Consider the following 18,388-nt stretch of genomic DNA (forward strand, 5'->3'; position numbering starts at 1 on the left):
TGCTCTCTTGCTTGGTCTGCAGACTGGATACACAAAGTACTGCTGTTTTCTCTGCGAATGGGATAGTCGTGCAAGAGATTCCCACTACATCAAGAAAGATTGGCCACTCCGACAGTCATTGGAGCCTGGGAGGAAAAGTGTTCAGCATCCACCACTTGTTGAATCAAGGAAGATTTTGTTACCACCCTTACACATCAAGCTGGGTCTGATGAAGAACTTTGTCAAGGCCATTGACAAAACACAAGCAGCTTTCAAGTACCTCCGTGGAAAATTTCCAAGGTTAAGTGAAGCTAAGGTAAAGGAAGGTGTCTTTGTTGGTCCTCAGATTCGTGAACTTCTTCGAGATGATGCATTTGACCATGCACTGCGTGGCAAGGAAAAGACGGCATGGAAAGCCTTCCAGTTAGTGGCAATAAATTTTCTCGGAAACAACAAGGCAGACAACTACAGGTTGTTGGTGGAAAACCTCCTCAAGGCATACAAAAGCCTTGGTTGCAACATGTCACTAAAGATAAATTTTTTGCACTCTCATCTAGATTTTTTTTCCACCGAACTGCAGAGCAGTGAGCGATGAGCACGGCGAGCGATTTCACCAGGACATTGCAACAATGGAGAAACGCTATCAGGGCAAATGGAGCCCATCAATGCTTGCAGACTATTGCTGGACAGTGACAAGAGATGCTCCATTTAATGAATACAAGAGACAAGCCAAGAAGCGCCGAGTAGACACTGAATAGGACTAAACTATGTACATAATAGTTGTTTGCCTTTTGTTTCATAATAAATTTTATTTATATAACCCTTTTGCTGATTTTTAAAGTGTTACATAAACAGGACAGGTGAAATATTATCATGTAAAGCAACCATAAACACATGAAAAGACCTAGGTTTACAATTTATGATTAAAACTCTACTATCTTCACAATATACATAGACATACAATGTAAAAACTTAAATATCTTATAAACAGTAGCCAATCAGTTGTTTTAATTGTCATATTTGAATTCAGCACATCAAAATACATAATAAATAGCACATTTTATCTCTGAAGCAGATGACTTCTCAAAAATTGTAGACCAGTGTAATAGAAAGTTGTTCAAATCCATTGTTTCATGGTGTCATCAGTTCTCTCTCTTGGGAAGCCTGTCTTCCATTATTTTCATCTCTCAGGTCAGGTGAGAATTAATCACTTCCTTTTATCACTACAAGGACTCTTTCTGTCTGATTGAACCTGGATTCTGAGTTTTAACCTCAAAAGCTTTTGGCTAGAAATGGAATACGTGAAACTTTAATCCCCTCCCTCTGCATTTTGACAAACAAATTCCTTCCTCGATTGTTTGGCGTACACTGCTCTGAACTGCTAGAAAATTGTTTGTCAGGTATTTCCTTTAGAACTTTGAGAGTTTAGTTGAATACCGTTTTGTAATCCCCTTTGATTTTAACTATGTTTTAAGGATATTGTCAAATTACAGATAGATATTCTCTCAGAATATACATTTCCAGAATTACTGGCTACTTAATGAAAAGCTTCATGTGGAATTTCTAAACTCATAAATCAGCTCTAGCTTGTTTGGCACAAAGAATGGATTGTCCGGAGAGATAAAGAACTGCTTAAACTCACCCCCTCAATGCAGAATTCTTGTTTTTTCTTACAAGGTGGAACTTTGTGGATCATAAAAACTCCAAATTTGATTGATAAAACCAAATAAAGAAACCCCAACAGCAGCAAACAAGTAAAACACTAAAAAAATGCCCTAAAATAACAAAACCCTAGTAATGGATAGACGGTCATTCTTTATATATGATACAAGCCTGAAATCGTATGAAACTTACACCATAGCATATTGCTATGTTTAAAAAATAGCATTATGTAAAAAGAACAAAGCAAACTTTATTTTAGTGGTATTTGCATGCATGTAGGAGGATGAGGGCTATATGCCATCCTAACAAAGTATTCTCATCTATTTTATTTATTAACATCATAAAAGGGATGATTTATCATTTTATTTTCTCTGAACTAGGCTACTTATATTAAATCTACAATTATTTATTGTGTTTACCTTTGCTGGCCTCAAATATAAAACAGTTCTTTTATGTGATTGTCTTTTCTTATTTTGATAACCATAATCAAAGTGGCATCTCTTTCTGGGTGAGATGATAATAAAATTCAGGTGGATAAATTCACCCTGAAAGCTGTCATTAAAAATAGAGGAATAGGGATGTGGAATACCTGATAGGCTATTCACAGATAATCAAAACAATCCTTTTCCAGAAGATTGATATGCAGTGTGTCTTTTGTTCAGGTTTCTTAAAGAAACTTATGGTGATGCATGCCAGTGAAATGGAATGAACCTTTTGTCCTACAACTGACTTGAATATGTAAAGTACAGCCCTTCAGTCAGTGAAACAGCATGTTTCATGAACTGTTTGCAGACAGCAGGCTTGGCTTATCTGCACTAATAGTTTACCAAAAAGTTGAAATACAGAGGAGAGAATTACATTGTGGATATCCCATCATATAAAGATTAGATTTCACTATATTGCCAAGAAATGAGCTCTGTGTTCTTAAGTGGTCATGAGAGCTCTGTTACTCTCTGATGTGACAACTCCCTACTGGCAATTTCACATTTTTTTCATAAATGTCAGACCCCAGACACACATGCACACAAAACAGTACAGATTGTAATGCCAATCCTTAGCCATTTCATATGTACTGGACTTTTCATAAATGGGAATATTGAGTAGGAGTAGGGAAATTATATTACCTCTATACTTGATACTGGTGCAGCCCCTACAGGAATACTGTGTCCAGTTCAGGCATCCATAATTCAAGAAGGATGTTGATAAATTGGAGAGGATTCAGAGCAGAGCCTTGAGAATGATTCATATATTCCAGCCTGAGAAGGGACCTCTGAGATCATCTTGTCGGATTTCCTGTGTGCCACACACCATAGAATTTCCCCCAAATAATTCCTAGAGCAGATCTTTTAGAAAAACATCCAATCTTGATTGAAAAATTGCCAGTGATGGAGAGAGAATGCACCACAGTCTTTGGTAAAGTGTTCCAATGGTTACTTACCGCGGCTGTTAAAAAATGTATGCTTTATTTACAGGATTGGAAAACATGCCTTATAGTGATAGAGTCCAGGAGCTCAATCATTTAAGTTTAACCAAGAGCAGGTTAAGGGGTGACTTGATCACATTCCTAAGTACCCAGATGGGGAACAAATATTTGATAATGGGCGCTTTTGTATAGTACACAAAGGTATAACAAGATCCAGTGTCTGGATATTGAAGCTAGACAAATTCAGAATGCTAATAAAGGCAGCGAGGGTAATTAAGCATGGGAGCAATTTACCCAGGGTTATGGTAGATTCTCAATCACTGGCAATTTTAAAATTCAGATTAGATGTTTTCTAAAAGATATGCTATAGTTCAAACAGGGGTTACTGTGATCATCTAGTCTCACCTCCTGCACGAGCCATGAGAGCAAACTTAATTATTTTTTCCCCACTGAGTAGCAATGCAAAGTATAGGGGAAAATGAGGCACACCTAGGATTCATGCAAATATTACAGGAACTTCCCACTTCATCACAAGTATGCAAATATGTGTAGGTTTTGTCAGTATCAGAGCATAAGGCTTTTATTACAAAGGATATTGTCAGCAGTGAGCAGGAATATGAGAGAATTCTAGTGCTTTAATCATGGTTAAGCAAAATGTAGGTTGAGATAATATCCTGTGAATAAGTGTAAGGAAGTTGTAAAAGGCTGTGAAGTGGTTTTTAAATTGTACACGTGTGATATTCTTTCTGGGGAGTTGGCTAAGTGTGTGAGTTACACTGGGATCTGGAACCTCCTGAATCTTATAATGCCATGGGCCAGGGTGAGTATGTGCTATGTGCATATTGAGGCATTGTTCAAAGAGCATAGAGAGAAAGTAGCATGAGCAGCCCTCCCCCACCCTTTAATAGTGTTAGATGGAATCTTGTGGGTGAGAGGGAATGGATTTTAAAAAGAGGTGAAGAACTGGTACATTTCATCAACTGTGGGGTTGGCAGAGTAAAGGTATGTGTGTTAATGGGGCATATTGGGACACTTCTGAAAGAGGGCAGAGTTAAGGTTGCCCATGCAATGTTAACTGAGTGTTTCCTGATTTTCAAAAGTTTGAATTTTGCTCAACTCAACATTCTGCAAGGGGACAACATGCCACCAAGCAACCTTAACTCTGTGTTAATGTAGCTTTTTGCCATTGAATACACTTAGACTTTTGTAAAGCATTTGACTCCGTGCCAAAAACGTTCTGTTTAAAATAATAATTAGCACTCTACAGCATCAATAAAGCACATATTAAATGAATTCAGAACTGGCTGACTTATCTCAAAAAGTAGTCGTCAATGGGGAATCATCATCAAATGGGGGTGTTTCCAGCAGAATTCCACAGGGATGAATTTTAGGACCTTAACTTTGGGTTAACTAAGTTTTTTTTCATTTAATAATACAAAATGGAACAAGCATAGACTCTGGTGTGGTTTCCACAGATACTGTGACAATGTGACAGGTTCCAGAACCCTGCATAGGTGAACCACCCTAAATTCAGGTGCTAGAATGCTGCATAGAGATGCAGATTAATTACTGTTGACTGTTGTTAGGTGGGCTTTGTTAGCTCCAGCCGTATAGAAAATGGTTTGGAATCATTCTTATGAGACAGAGGGGCCTAGACTAGAGACTGAGCAGAATTAATCCTTCTGGAAAATCAGACTTAGGGAGAAATCTTAGGCTGAGATTTTTTTAAAGATAGTTTTGGAAGATGTTTTCAAATACCTAATATTGATTGAGAAATAAGGTGGATGACGTGATCTTGTGTTGAACTAACTTCTGCTGGTGAGAGAGACAAGCTTTTGAGTTTACACAGAACTCTTCTTCGGGTCTGGGAAAAGTACTCAGAGTGTTACAGCCAAATACAAAGTAGAACAGATTGTTAAGCATGAAGAGTTAGGTCGCAAGAGACTATTCAAGGTGAAGTGGGGAGTTAATGGTCTCTGTGACACTCTGAGTACCTTTCCCAGACCTGAAGAGGAGCTCTGTGTAAGCTTGAAATCCTGTGCCTTTCACCAACAGAAGTTGGTTCAATAAAAGCTATTACCTCTCCCACCTTGTGTGTCTAATATCCTGGGACCAACATGGTTACAACAGCAAATAATAGTAATTGGATTTTTTTCATATTCTTCAGTGTGTATCCAAGGAGCAGCACTGTTGAGCATGAAAACTCAAAATTGAAACTTCATGTTCAAATCTTAGTGAAATGTGGAAAGTGAACAAGTAAAAATTAAATCATAAACGTGAAAAGAGAACAGAAAAAAAATTGTTTTTGATAATCTAAAGTTTTCCTAATGGGATCGGGGGATATATATGTTTTAAAGTAACAATCTCTCTTTAATTTATAGTAAGCTAAAGAAAACCAGGTTTGTTAGAAATTCATCCTTCTGTCTACTGTCACAGGTGTTCAAGCTCAAAGCAGTGCAGCTAGCAGGAAAGCTCCTTCCGGCATTTAACACACCCACAGGCATTCCCTGGGCAATGGTGAATCTGAAAAGGTAACAGATTTTCTTTTGTCATAGTTTTAAACCAAAAATTGTAATGGCACATCTCTGTCCTTTCTAGGTAGAGGAAGTGTGGAAAATACAGCCGAAGTGATATTCACTACACTTGAGAGTAAATATACTAGGAGCCTGAGGACTCTGCCTCATGTGCATTAACATTAACTGTAGCAGATTGTGAATGCTCTTATTTTGCATATGAAGGTTCGGCCCACTGTAGCTCCATGGCCATTATGCAATGCTATATATTGGCCCAGAACCTCTAGTCAAAAGGGGCACATGAGCATTTTATAATGGGACCTGCAGTCTCGGTAGACCACACCTGGTCCAGGCAACATAGTTAAACTCCATGAGCTTCATGTGTTGTGTGGGCTGTGTGTTGGCCACACCTTTCTCAGCAGAGGTTCAAAATACTTGTAAAGATGAAAGGACTGATTATCCACCCAGTCATACCAGTTTCACGCTGATGTAAATCTACTGATTTAGTGGAGTTACTCCTGATTTACATTGGTGTAACTGCAAGAAGAGCCTTGACTGATGGTTACATATAATGTATAATGTCCTTCTCTGGCTTAGTCATCTCACGTTTATATTTTTAAATTACATTTTAAATTAACGTTTGTATGTACTTTATTTATTGATTGTGTAGCACCCTGGGTTTCACAGTCATTATTCCAGTTTAATGTAGCCTCAAAAAAATCTAAATTCTAAGATGACTACATTAAGAGGGAGCTAAGTTTGAGAGTACATATAAGTAATTTACGGTAAAGCATATTACAGAGATGTTTGTAATTATCCCAAAACAAAGCACTATAAATCCAGAAAATTCAAAATTAAGATTAAACTAAATTGAAATCCAAATGTGTTAAGGTATGGATATGAACAATTAGTGCACCCAAATAACCGTAACTCTACCCCATAATGACACCACAGAATGAGCATATGATTAAAACATTTTAATATTTGTGGTTTCAGATTAAATCAAACTGATTTTTAAAGACACATTAGATGTTGTTCTTTCTCTTTTGTTTTCCTCCTTTATTTCTTCAGGATGAAGTTAAGGTTGTTTGGATGCCCTATAGCAGGGGTTCTTAACCTTTTTCTTTCTGAGGGCCCCTTCAACATGCTATAAAAACTCCAGGGCCCAGCAGGGGTGGGAGAGGGAGATTCGGGGCTCCGGGCCAGGGGTGGGACCCTTATGCATGCATAGGTGTAGGCTGACTTCTATTTTGGGGTGGCAAGGGCTGGCGGGGCTTGAGCCAACTCTGCACAGCAGGGTCCAGGGAGGAAGCACCACCTCCGCTCTCTGACTCACCTCAGCAGGCCACCTACCCTGTCTGGATTGTGGAGGGATGCAACCAAAACATATAACTCAAAGGGGGGGCTCAGCTCAAAAAGTTTGAAAACCGCTCAGGGTGCAGACAAGGGATAGCTCGGGACTGTGAGCAGTTTGGGGTGTAACGCAGGGTGCAGGGAAGGGGGTAGCTAGGGGCTGTGTGCAGGCAGGGTGGTAGCTCAGGGTGCAGGGAGAGGGGTAGCTAGAGGCTGTGTGCTAGGAGGGGTCCCCCTGGGGTGGCTGCTCCCCAAGGGCTCTCCTGGCCCCAGAGCCAGGTCCCCCGCCTGGGCAGCTCTTACAGGCTGCGTGAGCAGTCAAAGGGGGCTGGGAGCTGAGGAGCAGCTGCAACCCTGGGCACCAGCAGCAGACACGGGAATGTCATGGCTGCCCGCTCTGTGGCACCACCAGCCAGAGGAGCAGCTTCCCTGCACCGCCTGGCTCCAGCTTCCCCTCTGTCTACGTCCTGTCCAGAGGGCAGAGCCTTAGGAGGACTGGGGGAGAGGAGGAGGTGAGGGAGTGGAGCTGCCCCTGGGACTGCCCCACTCTGGGTAAGGCACTGTAGTTTTGGGCGGCAACACCCTTGTGCCCCCTCAACTCTGCCCATGTGCTCAGGGCTTCTGCTTGAGTTGGGGCTTCAGCCCCACCAATTCTGGCTTCAGCCAGGGGTGGAGGGCACTGGGGCTCAGGGCTTCAGCCCCGGAGCAGAGGCTTCCAGCTTCCGCCCCAGGAGGGGGTGGGGCACTGAGGCTCGTGGTTTCAGCCCCACAGTTCCCGCTTCAGCTCTGCGGGGGAGTCGGGGGGAGCCAGGACTCAGGGCACCAGGTTTCAGCCACAACCCTGTTTGAGAACCAGTGCTCTATAATGCATTTCCATACTTTACCATTTTTTTATTTCTTTAAATTTAGAAACTTAACTCTGGAGTGCCTGGGTTTGTAATGTTTGGGGTTGGGATAATCACAACATCTCTGTAATATATTTTACCCTAAATTACTGTCAAGCATTGTGAACCTTAACTCCACGTTCACATCATTTTTGTCTGGGAATTTCCATATGGGTGTTTATGATTGTTTTTTGAAATTATTAAAAATTTCAACGTGAACGCTGAACAAGAAAGTCAAAAGTAATGATTCTCTGAGATTCATCTAATGATTTGTAGGTACGTCGTATGAACTGGAAATCATTAAAAATATGTAACTGTTAGAATCTGATTCACCGGTACACTCTGGCTGCTTTAGGCTGCTCTGGAGCAACACAAAGCAGCCAGAGCATACTGGCCAGTTAAACTAGGTTTACAGCTGCTTTGCATTGCAAGAGCAGTGCAAGTCAGCAGGAGATATATCCCATTTTCTTCTTCCCTACTGTTCTCTATACTCCCCTGCACACAGAAGTCCTAGTTTCTGACCACTGTTCATACACACTGCAAGTTTTCTATTTCCTCTTGTCCTCTCTGTTGAGTAGATCTGGTGCATTGGGTTATAGTTTTAAAATAAATATTTAAGATTAATAGTTATTTTTGCTGGCATTTTCATAACTGAAATGTATCTGTCATCAGAGGCTGAAGAATAAAATCTCCTCAACAGAAACATATGACGAGTCACATTTCAAAATGGCCACCATTTCCCATTGTCTTTAATGGGCCTGAGGCCACAGGCTACCTTTCGTTAAAATGCCTTCTTACAAAACAGGTACTGGCTTCCATTGCTTCCTGTGGGAGTGAAACCAAGCTGTCCTCCCAAAAGATGGTGTCTCCCTATGCTATCAGGAAATGGAGGAGAGGACTATGAGTAGGGTTACCATATTTAAAAAATAAAAAAAAGGACACTCCACGGGGCCCTGGCCCCGCCCCTTTCCCAGCCCCACCCAACTCCACCCCTTCCCTGCTCAACTCCGCCCATTCCCCGCCCATTCCCCAAAGCCCCCGCCCTAACTCCGCCCCCTCCCCTGAGTGCCCCGCATTCCCCCTCCTCCCTCCCAGCCACACGAAAAGGGCTGCCCGAGCGCTACCGGCTTCACGGTTTGCCGGGCAGCCCCCAGACCCTGCGCCCCTGGCTGGCGCTTCCCCAGTGCAGCTGGAGCCCGGGAGGGGAAGCGCCCAGCCGGGGGCGCAGGGTCTGGAGGCTGCCCGGCAAACCGTGAAGCCGGTAATGCTCGGGCTTCGGGCAGCCCCCATGCCTCCAGACCCTGCGCCCCCGGCCGGGCACTTCCCCTCCCGGGCTCCGGCTGCTGTGCTCCTCCCCTGACTCTTCGGCTCTGTTTAAGAGCCGAGCTGCCCGAGCGCTACCGGCTTCGGGCAGCCCCTATGCCTCTGGACCCTGCGCCCCCGGAGCCCGGGAGGGGAAGTGCCCGGCCGGAGGTATTTTTCCTGGACATCTTCGGCTTTTTGGCAATTCCCCCCGGACGGGGGTTTGATTACCAAAAAGCCAGACATGTCTGGGAAAAACCGGACGTATGGTAACCCTACTATGAGAAGCCAGTGAATGGAAAGAGTGGCTATTTTGGCTAAGCACAGCATGTGGCCTCAATCTCATTGAAAACAGTAGGAGATAGCAGCCATTCTGAAAGAGGGCAGTTCACTGTCAAATTTTCTGAAGTAGAATGAGAAACTGTCATTTATGAAAGTAATGGCAAAAATGATCAACCAAAAAAGAAAAAGAAAAAACACCACCTTCAAATATAGCCAAGCATAAAATTTCAGTTAGTTTTAACTGTATTTTGGAGTTTGAAGAGTTTGCATTTTTCCATTATTGTTAGCTCAACCAAAAGTAATGGGCTTGATGTCACTGAGTGACATTCTATCGCTGTGCTATGCAGGAGGTCAGACTAGATGATCAAAATGGTCACTTCTGGCCATTTTGATCATCTATGAATTATTCCAGATATTAAAAAGAAGTTAGACAACTGATAAAAAATTTCTTAAAGAACCCATTTTAATTAATTTCAGTTAATAAACTAATTCATGAACTTATAAATGCTAAGGGCTTGTCTACACAGAAAAGTTTTTTCCATATAGATAAACTTCAGTTTTTCATCATAAACTCCCTTACATTGACACACAAAAGTTCTTTTTTTATTTAGCTGGCATCTTATCCCACTTTAACTGGGAAGCAACATAACTCTTAGGCTTGGTCTATACTATAAGTTATGTTGATGTAAGGAGTCTTGCATCGACCCAGTTGTGCATGTGTCTACACTTAAATTTGTTTCCGACTGAGTAAGTGGCCTGTTATTCTGACATAATAACACCACCTCCCGGAGTGGTGTTGAGCCAAGGTTTATGTACAGAGGTTGGCACGGCACGCATGTAGACACTCCGTTACCTTTGTCAACCCTAACAGTCCTCCAGCAGTTGTCCCACACTAACTGCTCTGGTCACCATTGTGAATTCCACTGCCCAGTGGTCATGTACACTGGAAGACACTCCTCCCTTTTAAAGCCCTGTGGATTTTTGAAATTCCTTTTCCTGATTGCCTAGCGAGAAGAGCACACCTAACAGCTCTCCGCTGTTGTGTGCAACTGCCTAGCTGACCATGCCAGCTAGACACTCCGACCTGGAGGAGACAAGATATATTGGAATTCCTGGGCCTGTGGGGAGAAGAGGCTGTGCTCAGGGTATGCAGGAGAAGGGGCATAATGGACCAGCAGCAGTGCTGCGTGAAAGCCAAGGAGCTTCAGCAGGCATACCAGGAGGCCAACAATCAATTTGGTGTCAAGCCGCAGACCTGCCACTTTTACAATGAGCTGAACCGTCTATATCTCCAAGGAGCCCAAGTCACAAGTCTCTGCTGTGAACAGAAAGGAGGAGGGGGTGGACAAGGAAGAGGAGGAGGATGGGAGACAGGCAACTGGATCCAGCTGCACAGCAAGCTAGGACCTGTTTTTGACTCCACTGCAGTCCAGCCAGTCCTGTCAATAGAGCATGGGCAAGCCCAATGCAGGGGAATGAACCTCAGGTAAGCGTGTACATAAATTTTCCATTCCAGGGATGGCCCCCTCAAAATAGCAGGACACAGCTTTTGACTTTTCATTAATTTACTCGTGCTAGAAGAATCAAGAGAAGTAGAGTTGCTATCTGCTTTTCAGTCCCCTCTAGAGTTAGGTGCGGGGAGAGGGAGCATGCAAAGCAGTTTGTTTATGTACACAGGAGTGTCCCTTGAATCCTCCTGAGAGATCGTGATGAAATTTTCACAGAGGTGCTCTCCAATACTCTGTCGCAGGGTTCTAGGGATGGCAGCCTTATTTCTTCCTCTGTGGTAGGACAATTTCCCACGGCACTCAGTGATAACATTGGCAGGCACCATTGCAATACACAGCCTAGCAGTATACGGACACAAGTGGCTTTGGGATGCCAGCAGCAGCTGTGTTCTCTGTATCTTTGTTACCATCAGGAGTGAGATATCAGCTAAAATCACCACTGCCTGTGGGAAAAGGTGCCAGTATCCAGTGTCAGTGCCCTATGTTAGTAGTTTTATGCAACCAAGCAATTCTCTCCTCATTTCCCTAATCTCTAATGGGCCATACTCACCGTGGCTGGTGCTGTGACTGGCACAAGCAATCCCAGCCAGAAGTGAAAATGAACTTGTAGTTCTTGAAACTTTAGGGGAGCAAGTTCTGCATCTTAAATTTCAGTTTCCATAGTGACTATACTGACAGCGGTAACTTTATGTGTTTATCTGCAGCTGCTGCAGCTTTGAGGGTCTTCCCCTCCACATCCACAGAATGCCTGACCCAGATAAGGAGGAGAAAGAAGAGGACTTAGGATGACATGTTCACTGAGCTTCTTCAAGTCAGTGCTGCACTGGACTTTGAGCACAGGGACTGCAGGATGAACACTGGGGACAGCCTGGAGAAGGAAAGAGTGGAGAGGAGGAAGGCGCAGGAAAAGGAGAGGGAGATGCACCAGTACATAATCAGGCTTCTCAGGCAGCAAACTCAGATACTCCAGACTCTGGTGGACCTGCAGGTTCAAGAATCCCGTGCTCGCCTTTCTCTGCAGCCCGTTGAGAACTAATATCGGGACCTCTCTATATCCCCTGTCCCCTTCAACATTCCACATGGCATCCAGGGCTGCCTCACTATCCCTACACTCCACCCCGCAGGATACTAAAGACAATCACAGCTTCACATACACTTACCTGTGGAAGCGATGGTTGGTGTAGATGTAGCTGAAATAGTCATGAATGTTCTTTCCCCTTCATAAGTTCTGTTCTGTTCCTTTAAGTTTCAGTAAGTTTATTTTAAATATATTTATTTTAAAATTTCAGTTTCTTTTTTTCACCGAATTCTTATACAAAATGAATGTCTATTATTTAAAACATAACTCTTTTTTATTTGTTTGCAACATCTACTACCAAGTGCTTAACAGGTATGAAAGCAACCAATTACTTGTTACTGACAATGTGATACAACTCATAGAATAAGCCATAAACAAAATTAATAGATGTATTGACAGCGTTATATTTCTGTACATACAGCAACCACTACACGATTCCTATTAGGCCACAAAAGAGCAGGGCTGTGCAGAGCACAGTACAACAAAACACATTACGTAGCTTACTGTAAAAATGGTCTTTCAAAACCCGCCCTGAGCTTTGAGCTCTTCTAATAGCCCTTGTGTCTGCCTGTTCAAACTCAGCAGACAGCCATTCCACCTCTACCCAGGCAGAAAGGTTTCCCCCTTTGCTTCACAGATATTATGCAGGACACAGCAGGCAGCTATGACCATTGGGATATTTTTCTCACTGAGGTCCAATCTTGTGAGTAAACAATGCCAGAGTCCCTTCAATCTACCAAAAGCACATTCAACTGTCATTCTGTACCTGCTAAGCTGGTATTTGAATTGTTCCTTGGTGTTGTCAAGATGGCTGGTGTGCAGCTTCATAAACTAGGGGAACAACGGGTAGGCTGGGTCACAGATCATTGTTGGCATTTCAACATTCCCAATGGTAATCCGCCGGTTGGGAAAGAAAGTCCCTGCTTGCAGCTTTCTGAAAAGTCCTGTGTTCCCTTCCATGACCAGCCCAGGCTTATGTGGGTGAAGCATCCTCAGTGATCCACCAATGCTTGCATTACCATAAAAAAGTAACCCTTTCTGTACTCTGTGGCAAGGTGGTCTGGTGCCTAAATAGGCATATCCATGCTGTCTATCACTCCACCACAGTTCAGGAACCCCATTGCTGAAAATCCATCCACTATGTCCTGCAAATTGCTGAGAGTCACAGTCCTCTGTAGCAGGAGGTGATTAATGGCTCTGCATAGTTGCATGACAGTGGCCCCTCAGTGGATTTCCCAACTCCAAATAGATTTCTGACTGACCGGTAGCAATCTGGCGTTGCAAATTTCTCCAGTGCGATCGCCACTTGTTTCTGTGCTGTTAGTGCAGCTCTCATTCTGGTGTCCCTGCACTGGAGGGTTGGGGCGAGCTCGGAACACAGATCCAGGAATATTGCCTTGTGCATCTGAAAGTTCTGCAGCCACTACTCATCATCCTAAGCCATCGTTACAATGCGATGCCACCGATCAGTGTTAGTTTCTCGGGCCTAGAAGTGGCTCTCCACCATCTACAGCTGCTCTGTGAACACCAACATCAACTTTGAATTGGTTCTCGCTATGTCCCATAGCAATGTGTCCTCCATGAAATCGTCATGTTCCCTACTGATTCGGTTCTTCTGTGGCTCTGCAAATACTGCAGGATTGTACGCTCTGTGCTTGCAATGCTCATGACAATAATGCAGAGCTGGGAAGGCTCCATGCTTCTGTCAGAGATGGCAGATAGCGAGGAGGGCCATGCAGGTTTGTGGGATTTTGAAAAAAGGCATGAAAATTATGGAATACAGATGACGTGGGATGGAGACTGTTGCATGTTGGGAAGTTGACCCCAGGCTCCCAGTCATCCCGGCACAACTCATTTTGGTACCATCACGCTTTTCCAAAACTTCCCAAATGACTGGATTCACACTGGGATACGTACCCATGGTGCACTGCACTGTGCATTGGTACTAGCACTCCTGGTGAGTACGTGCACCGCCGACACAAGGAGCCAAGTATGCACACATATAAGCGATGTACTAACGGCGGAGGCTTTAGGCCAACATGACTTGCTTGAAATAACTTTGTAGTGTAGATGTGGCCTTATTTCAGAATGTTACAAGGTTTGCGAGGAGGCATCCCTATTTTGAATTAACTGCTGTTTCAGGCAGTCCTCCCTCTGCTATCCCACACTGCGTTGCTTCACACCTGCACTAGCCTATCTGTTTACTTGTATATAGCCCTCTGCTACTCCAGGTTCATCTTGGCTGGATTTCACCTCCATGTTTAAATGATGGCACACATCTAGGGATGCCCCTTTGAAATTCCAGCTTGTGACAAGTTCACACTCTTGGACTCTCATATCCATTATAGGAGTCATGTGCAATGTCTTCATATGGTTCTGACTAGAGGTCCTGGACTTCATTGGCCACTGGGGAAAAGAGTGTGTTCAGGCCCATATTAACAGCAAATGCAGGAGAAGGCTCAGAGCCATGCCAAAGCAAAGGAACTCCAGCAGAATTATAAAAATGCTAGAGACAAAAGTAAGACCTCTGATAATGTTCCCACTACGTGCACCTACTATGAGAAAATGGACTGGATTTTTGCCAAGGATGCCACCCCCAAACCCTGATATGGGATTCTGGACAAGTTGACTAGAGTATCAGAAGATGCCCAAGCCATCATGGAAACCAAGAGATGATTTCTCAAGACCACCAAGATCACTTCAGCATGCCAAACACTGAGACTGAAAAATTTCAGCTCCTGACTAATAACATCAATCCCTAATAGCATAATTGTTACACAAAGCATATCCATTGCATTCCTTTCCGTGGTTACAGTACATTAATTTTCCTGCACTACATGCGGGCCTCAAAGTAGGAGCACAGTGCATCATTGAGCCTAGTTGCCTGACCAGTTGGGCCATTTTGCAGAGGCACCCTCTCTTGGCTGTTCACACATTCAGAAAGTCTCTCCACCTTTGCCTCTCAGCCCTTGGTGAGGCTCTCACCTTTGCTGTCACTGATGTTGTGCAAAATGCTGCAAGCATCTATCACACAAGGCAGATATTGCTCAGAAGCCTCCAGCCTTGACATAAGACACTGCCACCTTTTCTTCAGTCTACTATATGCAGACTTCACTGTCATTCTGCAGCTACTCAGATTATAGTTAAACAGCTCCTTTCTCTTATCCAAGTATCCAGTAAAAAATTTCATAAACCAGACTGACAGGAGGATTCACAACCGCATGAATGTCCATAGTGATCCTGTGGGCAAAAATTCCATTTTTCATTGCATGGTTTCATTGCATAGTTTTTCACGGCTGGAGTTTCTAAAGATCCTGGCATCCATGAATCTTTCCAGATCCCATCCCACATTAATATTGGTGAACTTACCACGTTGTTCAAACAGACTTTGCAGCAACCTGGAAAAATACTCCTTTTTTGTTGATGAACTCTGAGACCTGGTGTGGATGGCAAAACATATGCATATGGGTCTGATCAATGGGCCCTAGGCAATTCAGGAATCCCCACTGTGAAAATCCAGCAATAACCTCCTGTACATTGACAAACTTTATGTCTCAAGAAACAACACCTTCTTGATAGCAGTGTACACTTCAATGACAACAGCCCTGACAGTTGATCTCCCAACACCGAACTGTTTAGCTACTAACTGGCAGCAATCGGGGTGATGAGTTTCCAGATGGCGATGGCTATATTCTCCAGGCTAAGAGGAGGTTTCAGGCTTGTGTTCTGCTGCTGCATCAGCTCCAGGTGAGCTCTGCACAGGCCTCTGGGAAAGTAGCCTTCCTCAGCCTGAACATCAGATTATCCTGACCCACCAGGTGGTGCTGGTCAGCTAAGTGCCATGCTCCACTGAATAAAGCTACTCCAGGAAAATGTCATGCAGAAGTAACTGCTTGATCTCTTCCCCACAGCATCACTGTGGCTATTTTCCAAATCACTCATAACCATCCATCTGCATGATACATGTGGAGCAGCCTATTCGTATTAATGACTGTCAGAATTGCAGTGCTCGGCAATCTTCCCTCCCTGCTGCCTGACAGATGATCGAAAATGATCCTGCTTTGCTCAGACCAGATGAATTACGGGAGTGTGTTAGTTTGATCCCAGAATTCCAGTGGGCATCCCACAATGTGACCAAAAAAAAAAAAAAATCCGAGACTGCATAGAGCCTAGTGGCAGAACATTACACAGTGAGATATCTGCCCCAAATGATGTACAGTTATTTTGAAAAAATGAAGAGCAGTGTGCAGTGAATCACAGAAGAGAACTATCTTAAGATGGCATGAACAAAGGGGTTTGGGTGCCCTTCTTTGGGCTAGTTAAACCTGGATAATTATAGTGGAAAAACGTATGCTGAAAAAACTTGCCTACGTAGAGAAGCCCGAAATGCTTGAAACAAACCCACTTGAGGATGATTTCCCATATACGGTTGCATTTTAAGAACTGAAAAAGATCTTGGTGGAGTTTGAAAGCATCTCTCTTTCACCAGCAGAAGTTGGTCTAATAAAATATATTACCTCACCCACCCGGGGGGCTCATATCCTGGGACCAACATGGTTACAAGAACACTGCAAACATTTTGAGACCTATCTATTAGCCAGTTTTAATACATTTAATGTGTGCCATATTAATTTTATATTGTTCTCATGTTTTAATCAAAATGTCATGGGGGAACCGAGTCAAACACTTTACAGAAGGCTAAGCATATTAAGTCAACACTGATACCTTTATCAATCAAACTTGTAATTTCATCAAAAAAAAATCAAGTTAGTTTGAAATTATCTATTTTCCATGAACCTGTATTGATTTTCAGTAATGACATTATCCTCCTTTTGTTCTTTATTAATTGAGTCCTGTATCAGCCACTCCATTATCTTGCTCAGGATTGATGCCAGGCTGACAGACCTATAATTACACGGGTCATCCCATTTACCCGTCTTAACAATTGGCACAACATTAGCTTTCTTCCAGCCTTCTGGAACTTCCCCAGTGCTCCAGGTCTTATTTAAAATCAATGTTAACGGTCACTGCTTCCCAGGATAGAGTCCCCCATCCTGTAAGTATGGCCTACATTCTTTGTTTCTAGATGTATACATTTACATTTAACTGTATTAAAATGCATATTGTTTGCTTTTGCCCATTTTACCCGGTGATCCAGAATCAGCGACATGTCCACTTCATTATTTACCACTCCCCCAATATTGGGGTCATCTGCAAACTTTATTAGTGATGATTTTGTTTTCTTTCAGGTCAGCGATAAAAATTTTAAATAGTGTAGGGACAAGAACCAATCCCTGTGGGACCCCACTGGAAACACACCCGCTCAAGGATGATTCCCCATTTACAATTATATTTTGAGACCTATCAATTAGCCAATTTTTAATCCATTTAATGTGTACCATATTAATTTTATATTGTTCTAGTGTTTTAATCAAAATGTCAGGGGTACCAAGTCAAACACCTTATAGAAATCTAAAAGATCTCCTCAGCCAGCACTTTTAAAACTTTTGGATGCAAATTATTTGGACCCGGTGATTTAAAAATGTCTGACTTTGGTAGATCCTGTTTAACATCCTCCAGAGATACTAGTGGAATGGAATGATGAGAATATATCATCTGTTTTTTCCCCAAATACAGAACAGAAATATTTATTGAACACTTCTGTCTTTTCTGCATTATTATTGATAATGTTACCTTTTCCATCTAGTAATGGACCAATACCATTGTCAGGATTTTTTTTTTGTTCCTAACTTTTAAAAAATTCCTTGTTATTGTCCTTAACTCTGCTGGCCATAGATTTCTCCTTGTATCCCTTTGCTTTCCTAATCAATTTTTATTCATTACTGTCAACTTCATAGAATCTCAGAGTTTGGAAGGGACCTCAGGAGGTCATCTAGTCCAACCCCCTGCTCAAAGCAGGACTAATCCTCAAACAGATTTTTATCCCAATTCCCTAAATGGCCCCTTCAAGGATTGAGCCCACAACTCTGGGTTTAGCAAGCCAATGCTCAAACCACTGAGCTATCCCTCTCCCTTTTCCTGTTTCTTCCATTTGTTATATATCTATATTTTTTACAGCTGCCTTCACTTCCCCTCTAAACCAAGTTGATTTTTTAACCAGCACAGCCTTCTTTCTCAGTTGTGGGATTGTGGCTTTTTGGGCATCTAGTAAGATGTTCTTAAATTATTCCTAATTATCATTCATACTTTTCTGATTAAATTCTTCCTCCCAGCTGATTATACTCATAATTGTTTTCAGCTTTGTGAAATTAGTCCTATTAAAGCACCAAGTATACTGATATGGATTTTGTTCTGCTAATTACCAATCTACTAATAAAATTATTTGCCCCCATAACTCCTATTGGGAGGCTGTTCCAGAGTGTCATCCCCCTGTGGGCTGAAAA

The 18,388-nt window shown here is 42.8% G+C and overlaps 1 protein-coding gene across 1 annotated transcript in view; it reads left to right on the forward strand.

The window, feature by feature from the left end:
• Positions 1–18,388, forward strand: part of MAN1A2 (mannosidase alpha class 1A member 2) — a 333,986-nt gene that overhangs the window by 205,814 nt on the left and 109,784 nt on the right. The window contains exon 6 of the mRNA XM_065408870.1: positions 5,501–5,595. Within this exon, the coding sequence (XP_065264942.1) occupies positions 5,501–5,595 (95 nt within the window). The remainder of the gene's footprint in view (positions 1–5,500; positions 5,596–18,388) is intronic.

Source organism: Emys orbicularis, chromosome 1 (assembly GCF_028017835.1).
Source record: "Emys orbicularis isolate rEmyOrb1 chromosome 1, rEmyOrb1.hap1, whole genome shotgun sequence".
Lineage (NCBI taxonomy): Eukaryota > Metazoa > Chordata > Testudines > Emydidae > Emys > Emys orbicularis.